Here is a 10,683-nt window from a genome sequence, read left to right as displayed (position 1 = left end):
TAAATATAAATAAAAAATAGAAAAACTAAAATATTTTAAATTATTTAATATAATAATATTTTTGAGCTTCCATTGGTCAAGTATTTATTATTTTTATAGAATACAAAATTACAATTAAAATTAAAATTAATATTAAAATTATAATTTTGTATGATTAATATAATCTCTAATTATGTGCATATTCAAATAAATTTATAGAGAGAATTTACATAATTACATTGATTTATATATTCTTAATTGTATTTCATCTATATTATAATTTTCACAATACAAATAATAACTAAGATAATTACATTTGAAAAGCAAATTTCAAATTTTGTATGTGTAAATTTAAATTCTAATTGAACCCATTTTTTATATGATTATATAATATATAGCTATTTTATTTTTCAAAAGTATATTTTTTATATGATTATATAATATATAGCTATTTTATTTTTTAAATGTTGTGTTTTTTGTTTTTTTTTTTAGTAATAAAGGATGTTGTGGCATTAATTATAACATTAATTATTTCCCAAACCATATAGCTTTATTATATAAAGGATTATTATTATTATTATTATTATTATTATTATTATTATTATTATTATTATTATTATTATTTAGATATATTTGGTCGGCAAATACACCTTATCTATAAGAAAATGTGTAGACAAAATGTTATCTGCTGACGAGGATGCCATCCCCCTTCAAGATCAAGACATGCATGCTTTATGTTATGGACCTCCGATCCCCATAACTCACGATCCAATTAAACTATGAAATGATTTACATGCGATTTTTTTGGTTCCCTTTTTTAGACATTGAAACCAACAACTCAAACTAACTGTATTTATATTTTTTTTTTTCTCAAGGAATCATCAAGAATTCATGTATCCATATTTTATATATATAAAGAACTAACATGGTTTAAAAGGTAAGGAGCAGTGTACCATGTGAAAAGCAGAGTGTTTTTATTAGGGTTGAGTAATGACATCTTGCGAGTTATTTTTTAGAATTCATTTGTGACATAAAATAACTCCTTTTGTGTTGTAACATGGAGCTTTACCCACGCACTTTTATTTTGTTCTTTACCCTCTGATGTGACAACGGTGACAACAGATGTTAGAAGATTTATTTTTTTACCTTTCTTTTTAAATATAATTAATAATGAACGTGTGGATATGATATTATATTATTTTACTTGGCATAAAAAGGGGATTGACTGATGAAGAGGTTGTCCTTGTTCTTGGTCTGCTGCTGGATCAAGGCCACAATTCTGCAACGTAGGTTTGTGGGTACACGCTACACGGGATACTAAGGTTAGAGGAAAATGTGTAGAGTTATCATTGTCTAAGGTCCCCGGTCTCAACCGATACCCTTGTCATTAGCCCAATCAACTTGGAATTTTAGATCGTGGTTCGTTTTCTTCTTCTTTCAAGGCCACAATTCTGCAATGTAGGCCTGTGGGCACACGCTACTTGAGGTACTAAGACTAGAACAACATGTGTATAGTCATCATTGTCCAAGGTCCTCGCCCTTAATCTATACCCTTGTCATTGGCCCAATCAATTCGAAATTCTATGGATAATATTAACATGTTTAAAACGAACCTTACCATTGTTTATGTCGAATCAATTTACAGTTATGTTACAAATTATTAAAAATCTTATCAATATAGATAATCTTTTGAAGTATTATCAGTATAGGGGAGGACATTCAATCCTCATATTTGCATATAAATCTTGGAAAAGGGATTGTAAAGGGTTCGAGATTTATACTACACAAAAGTTTCATACATTTATGTTTGCTCTTTTTTTTTTTTTTTTTTTTTTTTTTTCTCAATTCCAATCTTCATACTTGTTCTTCAAAGGTTTATGTTGGCCAAGCTTTGGCCTAGTGTCATAAAACCAATAGTGACAATAAAGCTTTTTATATGCATTATATATTTGTGAATTGGTCAACTCACCCCGCATTAAAAAAACAAAATTACTTATTAATCAAATACAAAAAGAACTAAATATGTATGGTTAAGAATGTGAATATTATGACTTATGAGAAAAAAATTATAAGATCGACTAATGTAGTTATAAGTGAAAAAGGTGATGCATCCTCACACATTAGATTGATTTATAAAGAACAATATATTTGTAACATATTTTGTACTTGACTAGGACTAAAAGTAACAATTTTTTAAAGTCATGTACCAAATTTGTACAACATTGAAGTTTATAACTAAGAAGAAAAGAGAGAAAGAAAAAAAATACTTTAGGGACTAAAAGTTACACGGATATTAATGAACTTTTATTTCATTTCTTACTTTCTAACATCACAAAAAAAAAAATAAAAAAAATTGATGTGAATTATCTTGCACTCTTACAAGGCTAGCGGTCCAATAAAGTTGTAGCGATAGGGAGCTTAGGTTGTCCTTATCCCAACCAATCTTCCCATTACTAGATGAGGTGACACACTGAAAAACAAATTATATATATATATATATATATATATATATATATATATATATATATATATATGATGACATGGTTAGCAAACTTGCTACTGTAGCAAGTTTGACAAAAGGTTGTCGAAATAGCAACAATTACGACAGCCTTTTGTACTTTTTTCAATATATTTTTTCGTTTTCATTTTTAATTATTTATTTGTTTTGTTTTGATATGATGTGATGTGAATGTGATACTCTTTTTGAAAGTAGGAGATTATTGCAGAGATGAAGAAAAAATAGTAAATGAATTACAAATTTAGTGATATAAAATTTTTTAAGAGTGAGAGAGTATTGCAGGAATAAGGACAACCTTAACATGGCTCTTGATGGTATTGTTTGAGCCGAGTGTTGATTGATAATAAATTGGGTGTCCCTAACCCAAGGAGATATGCACAACTAGGTGCCAATAGCCTGGCAATTGAGTTTAACCCCTCTATCTTATCCATACCAATAAAAATAAATCAATTATTTTCTTGTAATCTAATTAATAATGGATACACAGAGAATTTTACTTGATATTAAAAATAAAAATAAAAATAAAAAGAATACTTTGCATTTTCCTTTACTTTAGTTAGAAGTGAAAAGGTCATGACATGCATGCATCATTGAGGTAATTATGGTACCAAAAAGGGCAAAAAATCCCAAAATGACACTGAGTTTGTGTGTAAGTAAAGATTAATAAATATTTGTAAGACATCATTTTCACCGTTGCATGGAAAGTGAGAAATGCAGACAATGAAACTTTATTTGACTACACAACCCACGTCCAGCTTTTCTATATCCCCTTTTACCAAAGTGTCATTATGCCCCACACGTGTTTTTATATTTATAACACATATTTACTAATTTCGTGAGACTATATATTTTGAATTTCATAAATTCACCTTCAAGTCAATGAAAATGTAAATCAAGCCTAACTAACTTCGAGGCTGATACCAAATTATATCATTTTACACACAAAGAGGCCAAGCCCGACCCCAACCCTAAACACGTTGTAGTTTACTGCTCGTTTTGTTCATAAAAAGAATCGACATGACTTAGATTGAGTTTGTTTGTAAAATAATATTACAATGTCTATGACATTGTTTTATAATATTAATTCAATTGTTTGGTTGGTAAGAAATAGGCTGTTAAAAATAATTAGTATAAGTATTCAAATGGTTGTACAAAATCAAAATATGTATGAGTAATATATTAATCTGTGGAGGAAATTACACTTTTGGTCCTGTGACTATTATGGTCTTATTAATTTGAGTACTTGACTTTATCCAAAAGCTTGTGAAAAAATAAAATATCAAATGAGAGCAAAGAATTCATTTTCTTCAAATTTAAAATTTTTATTTTCCATTGAAATAACTTCAATTCCCATCAACCAAACAAGGTAAAATATGTTTTTTTTTTCCCTCAAACGTGAGGAAAAAGATTCTCCTATGAAAGTATTTTTCTATAAACCAAATAGACCATTATTGTCCATCTAAAATTTGTGGAATGTCTCAAGTGTCATGTGTGAACATTATAAGGTGTTTTGACAATTAGCTAATAATTGATTATATTAACTAATACTAAGTAGTTGATTGTATTGATTATTTGATCAATAGATAATAGTAGCGATTTGTATAAAATATTTGGTCAACTAACTAATCACTATTAGCTTATAACATGCAAAATACCTTATAATGAAAAGTGTATTTTTTTTAATTTATTTAACTCTTGTTTAAATTATTTTAAATTGTAGATATCACTCTTAAATAGTAATGGACAATGTTCGAAATTAGAAATTTTAGAGAGAAAATAAAATTGCTAATGCTTACTCATGAAGGGGATGTTGGAAAAAGGACTTGTAATCTGTAATAAATTTGAGATACAACAAAAAAATACAGAATACATCAGGGAACAAAAACTGGATCATTTGATATCTTCAGGCGTGTAATCACTTTCCTATAAGCTTTAAATCTCCCTCTATAAAAGCAACAAGGTTCAAGATTTAATCTTATGGGATACAAGAAGATGAATAAAACTCTCAAGTTGCTCTGTTTGAGAATTTCCTGTAGAATTGTAAGCCTGTAAAATATCATGGTGTCCTGCAAGTTGATTGCCTCTATCAATTGCCTGTTTTCCTTTTTTCTCTGTCTTCTTCAGATGTCTCTCCAAGTATTTATAGATGTAAAATATATCTGTTTGGAAAAGTTACATGGAAGTTGCTTTAATTTAAAACTCAACTTCCATAAGACAAGATATATCCTGAATGATATATCTATTACTGGAGAAATTATTAAATTTATTTTGAGTCAGTAACTGTATGCAAAATTATATACATATATATATTTATATATTCCTTACGCATGAAACCATGCAAATGATAAATATAAATAATATACATATATGTAGTTCAATAATCTCAAGCATACAACTACATATAACAAGCATGTTAAGTGTAACTTTGAAGCATATAGTTTCAAAATGCATAAAACCTTACGCACGAAAATTATTACAAAAGAAGAGAATCGAAAGAGAAGGAAATCTGTTATTGAAGAAAACACTGTTACATTGCTTAACAGTTCAAGAAGTAAACTGCTACTTTATATACAAGGCTAATGAGCTGGAAAGAATATCCTAACTGCTTTTAACTGCTAACTACTTTAACTGCCATCTTTATTCTCAAATACCCCCCTTCAAGCTAGAGTGTACATGGAATGGAGCCCCAGCTTGGATACAAATCTGTGGAACAGTAATGGCTGTAAAGGTTTAGTTAGGATGTCTGCTGTCTGATGTTCTGTAGGTACATGCAACAACTTGATGACCCCTCTTTGAACTTTCTCTCTTATCAAATGGCAATCTATTTCTATATGTTTGGTTCTCTCATGTAGAACTGGATTTTCTGCTATAGCAATAACAGATTTGCTATCAGAGAACAGTATGGCTGCTTCTCCTAATTGAACTTCAAGGACTTCAAGAAGGTAGTATAGCCATTGTATTTCACAAGCAGCAAGAGCAAGGGCTCTATACTCAGCTTCAGGGGATGATCTAGATATGGTGTTTTGCTTCTTGGATTTCCAAGACACCAAGGCATTTCCCAAGAACACACAAAAGCCAGTCACAGATTTCCTTGTGTCAGGGCATCCTGCCCAATCTGAATCAGCAAAGCCACTAAGTTTTAAGTTGGAATCTGTAGGAAAGAAGAGACCTTGTCCAGGACAACTCTTGATATACATCAGCACTCTGTGGACTGCTTGTAGATGAAGAATGGTGGGCTTGTCCAAGAATTGAGATAACTGCTGCACAGCAAAACAGATGTCAGGTCTAGTGAAGGTCAAATACAGGAGTTTTCCTACCATCTTTCTGTACTGAGTGTTGTCCTTCAATGCTTCACTATCATCTTTAGAAAGCTTGTTAGTTTGAACCATGGGGCACTTTGCAGGTTTACAGTCAAGGAAGCCTGCATCTTGCAACAAATCTAGGGCATACTTTCTTTGAGTCAGAGATATGCCTTTCTGATTCCTAGCTACCTCCAAACCTAGGAAGAATTTCAGAGTGCCCAAGTCCTTGATTTGGAAAACTAAATGCAAATGCTCTTTGATCTGCTAGATCTGCATGTTGTCAATGCTAGCTAAGATCACATCATCCACATATACTAGGAGAGCAATGAATTTATCACCAGAGCCCCTGGTGAAAAGGGAATTATCACACACAGCTTGCCTGAAGCCCATGTTGATTAGTTCAGTGGATAGCCTAGCATTCCACTGTCTACTTGCTTGTTTTAGGCCATAAAGAGATCTCATAAGCTTGCAAACTTGTCCAGGATGCTCAGGAACAAAGCCTTGAGGGATGGTCATATAGACCTCTTCCTTAAGATCACCATGCAAAAAAGCATTGTTCACATCAAGTTGATGTAACCGCCATCCTTTTGTAGCTGCCACAGCAATCAAAGTTCTAATAGTTGTGATTTTTGTCACTGGGCTGAAAGTGTCAACATAATCTATGCCACAGGTCTGAGTGTACCCTTTAGCAACTAGCATTGCCTTGCACCTTTCTACTGTCCCATCAGCTTTGTATTTAATTTTGTAGACCCATCTACACCCTATTGATTGTTTAGAGGGTGGAAGAGTGGTCATTTCCCATGTATTGTTTGCCTGCAAAGCATCTATTTCTGCCTGCATAGCAGCCCTCCAACAGTCATGTTTAATGGCCTCACTGTAGGATTTAGGTTCTTGAATGCTGAAAATGTTGGTGGCAAAAACTTTGAATTTAGGAGATAGCTGAGAGTAGGACAGAACTGCTGAGAGAGTGTGAGGGGAAGTCCTAACATTAGGCAGGCTGCAAGCATAGTCATTAAGATAGGCAGGTCTTGATACATGTCTAGTGGACCTTCTAAGCTGAACTGGACTGGGATCAGGTTGCTGTGATTCAGGACTGTTCTGAGTGGCTTCAAGTATGAGGTCACCTGACCCTTGAGAATTGATGCATTCTCTTCTATCTTCCCTTTGGACAACTGTCTGTGGAGTAATGTCTTCCAAAGGCACATTCTCACTTGGTAAAATTAGCCTTTGAGGGAATTGCTCATTGATCTGACTTGGTGCTTCATATGGTCAGGAAATACCTGTGTCCATACATGGTATGTGTGTGATATGGTCCCCAGATGTCAATATGTACTAAATCAAAGCAATTATCAGAAACAGTGATGTTAATGTTGAATGGTAATCTTTTTTGTTTAGCCAGGTGTCAAATATTGCAAACATCATCTTTATTCATTTTCAAATCTACATCTGATAAAAGGGAGTTATCTCAACTTCCCATGGGAGCAATGTCCTAATCTAGCATGCCAAGTACCAGCAGAGTTACAAGCATTGGCCCTAACATGTATTATTCTATCAGAACCAGGAAACACTGGTTTTTCAAGGTAATATAACCCTTTCTGCAATCTAGCCAAGCCAATCATCTTCCCACACTCCTGATCCTGTATGGTACATAGGTCAGAATACAGCAACAATTTGCATTTGGAAGTCTTAATCAATTCACTCACATAAATCAGATTGTAATGGAATGCAGGTACACAAAACACATTTTGTAGGACCAAACTATCAGCATGTACAGATCCTATATGTGTAATGTCAGCTTTGTTGCCATTAGGTAGCTCAACAAACATACCTTGGACTCTTTTGGCATTTGTTAATAAACCATGATGGCAGACAACATGATGGGTAGCCCCACTATCCAGTATCCAATTATCCTTACTTTCAAGAGAAGGTTTAGGATGATTACCTTCTAATTGAGGATTGGGAGCAAAGTTTGCAGCAATTAAGTTGGCTTGGGGTACCACTCCTCCAGCCATACTCAGAGGTGATTGATGAACCACACTATCCCTTTGAAGAAGCTGTTTGATCATTCTATATTCATCTTGACTCAGGGTGACAGGACCATCATTCACATTAGGACATTGATCATCTGTGTTGATTGCAACCTGATTAGCAGTACCAACAGCCTTACTTCTTGGTTTCCATCCAGGTGGATAACCATTCTTCTTGTAGCATTTCTCTGCAACATGTCCAGTGAAGCCACAATAAGAACAGATAGGCTTCTTGTTGCTGTTTGAATAGAACTTCTTGGAACTGGCATTATTGCCTTGAGTGAACATGATACTGCCTGCTTCTTGGACTTGTAGTCCCATCATGCCACCATTGAACCTTCTTTCTTGTTGTTGGACCATCATGAATGCCTCATCAACAGTAGGTAATGGTTTTGTCATCATTATTTGAGATTGAACAGAGGAATAAGTCTCATTAAGACCCCTCAGAAAAACAGATAAATTGTCATTCTCCAATTGTTGTTGTAGAGTCTCCAGTAATCCACAATCACATGTTCTTTCACACTTGCATGTAGGCAAAGGTCTGACAACTTGAAGCTCATCCCATAAGTTTTTTAATTTGGCAAAATAGGCACTTACATTCAAATCACCTTGCCTAATTTGATGAATCTCAGCTTGTATGTCTGAGATTCTGAAAATATCTGCTTCACTAAACCTAGCTCTCAGTGTGCTCCATATCCTCTCAGCTGTTCCAATCCAGAGGACCGTTGATGCAATTTCTGGAGAAACGGACCTCATGATCCAAGTCGCAACCATGTTGTTACACCTCCGCCAGTAAGGATACTTTACTTCTCCTACATTCGGTACTGGAATGGTGCCATCAACAAAACCTAATTTGTTCTTGGAGAGGAGTGACATTTCCATCGCCCTTGCCCAAGGGTGATAATTCTTCCCATTGAGGACAGATGAAACCAAAATCAGTGATGGATTCTCGTTCGGATGCAAGAAATAAGGACTCGCAGCATCATTGGGGTCGAAATTTGTTCCGGCGAGATTCACAGGTACGGCCGGGGGTGGTGCTGTGGCTGCCGCTGGTGATGGTGCCGCCACAGTTGGTTGTGATCTGTTTGCTGCTCCATTCCAAGCCATGAGTACGACTTATGGCTCTGATACCATATTACAAAAGAAGAGAATCGAAAGAGAAGGAAATCTGTTATTGAAGAAAACACTGTTACATTGCTTAACAGTTCAAGAAGTAAACTGCTACTTTATATACAAGGCTAATGAGCTGGAAAGAATATCCTAACTGCTTTTAACTGCTAACTACTTTAACTGCCATCTTTATTCTCTAATAAAAATATCCAAAAATGTATTAATACTCTCAAGCATATTAGCTATATATCACAAGCATATAGCTATATACTCACAAGCATATTAATACTCTCAAGCATATTAGTTATAACTCTCAAGCATATTAGCTATATATCTCAAGCATATAGCTATATATCACAAGCATATAGCTATATAAATTTCTCCCAGTATTTTAATTAACTTTCTACCAAACTAAAATAATATTTACAACTTCACAACTCCAAATATTATTTAAGCTTTCATGGTAGTTCATCTGAAACATTAATCTCCATTACTATATAAATTTCCAACAGGGGAGGTTTAAAGGAAAACGAGTGAAATTCTAACACAACGAACCCTTTAAAAATCTAAGATCCATGCATTTAAATTTCGTGTAACTTTCGTTAGCATGATGCCATATTTTTACCTCTGAATAATTTTTTTTTTCTAAAGGATGTGCATTTATTTCATATCTCAAAACCAAGAGTCTACAAGTGTACGCCATAGCCCCAAAAGTGGACTATGGCTCAAATAAGTCCTTGGCCTTTTCGGCCATAACAAAGCAACAAAACAAACTCAATATATACAAGAGGTGGCCCGAAAGTGACCACCCCTAACTAGAAACTCCCAGCTCATCAAATGAGCAAATATGCAATCTAAGGCTAAAAAGCTCATAACTAAAAGGGATTTAAAGGTAGATTCTAGCCTTAAAGCCCCAATCCTCTCCAAAGCAACCACAATCATAGTCAAAGTAGGCTCCCCGTCCCACACAAGTGATGGGAACGATGCCTAAGCTCATGGATCCCAACTAACCTAATCTACCCCTACTACCCTCAAGTCAAAGTCCCATCCCCTCCGGCACGACGTACCGTATTTTAGCCCGGGGGGGACTTTTGCGGGTCCCGGCTTGAGCGATAGCACTCACCTCCTCCACCCTCATGCCCAAGAACAACTCCCCTCGGCATAGCGTACTATGTTTTGCCCGGGGGAGCTTTTGAGGTCCCGACACGAGCAATGGTTCCCTCCCCTACCACCCTTAGGCCAAAGGTCAACTCCCACGGCACGGCGTACCGTGTTCTAGGCCCGGGGAGCCTTTATGACCCCGACCTAAGCGATGGTTATTCTCCAACTCTCCCCTTCCCCCAAACCAACCATCTTTCCTTCCTTTTTCCTTTTTATCATAAACCTTATTCCTTCCTCTTCTCCCTCAACTCCATTTCTTATTCTCTCTTTTTCCTTATCTCTCTTATTTCTTTTCTTCATCTCTTTTAATCATCAAATTTTTATTTTTTTTTGGATCCAATAGAGCTAAAGACACTCCTAACTCCGAGTGTGTGCTATACTTGGAGCCTACAAAGTCCCCACCATTCTTGGCACAAACCCGAATGGGCCCCTAAGGCTAGAAGCTACCCCTAGAATCCCTTCTAGATAAGCTTTTTTGCCCTAAGAGACAATACATGCACATATTAGAGCCGGGAGCTCTTTAAACTACAACATCCTAGGTCTTTACCTCTGAATAATTAAGGGACTATAAACCCTAAATTTGACA

At 34.9% G+C, this 10,683-nt stretch overlaps 1 protein-coding gene across 1 annotated transcript; it reads right to left on the bottom strand.

Moving 5' to 3' along the window:
- Positions 1–5,154: 5,154 nt before the first annotated feature.
- On the bottom strand, positions 5,155–5,886 carry LOC109192289 (uncharacterized mitochondrial protein AtMg00810-like). Its single transcript, XM_019342864.1, has one exon. The coding sequence runs from the start codon at positions 5,884–5,886 to the stop codon at positions 5,155–5,157; it is 732 nt and encodes a 243-aa protein (XP_019198409.1).
- Between the last annotated feature and the right edge of the window lie 4,797 nt (positions 5,887–10,683).

This window comes from Ipomoea nil, unplaced genomic scaffold, assembly GCF_001879475.1.
Source record: "Ipomoea nil cultivar Tokyo-kokei standard unplaced genomic scaffold, Asagao_1.1 scaffold1770, whole genome shotgun sequence".
NCBI lineage: Eukaryota > Viridiplantae > Streptophyta > Magnoliopsida > Solanales > Convolvulaceae > Ipomoea > Ipomoea nil.
Note: the sequence above shows the minus strand (reverse complement) of the source record. Positions and strands in the feature narration are given on the sequence as shown.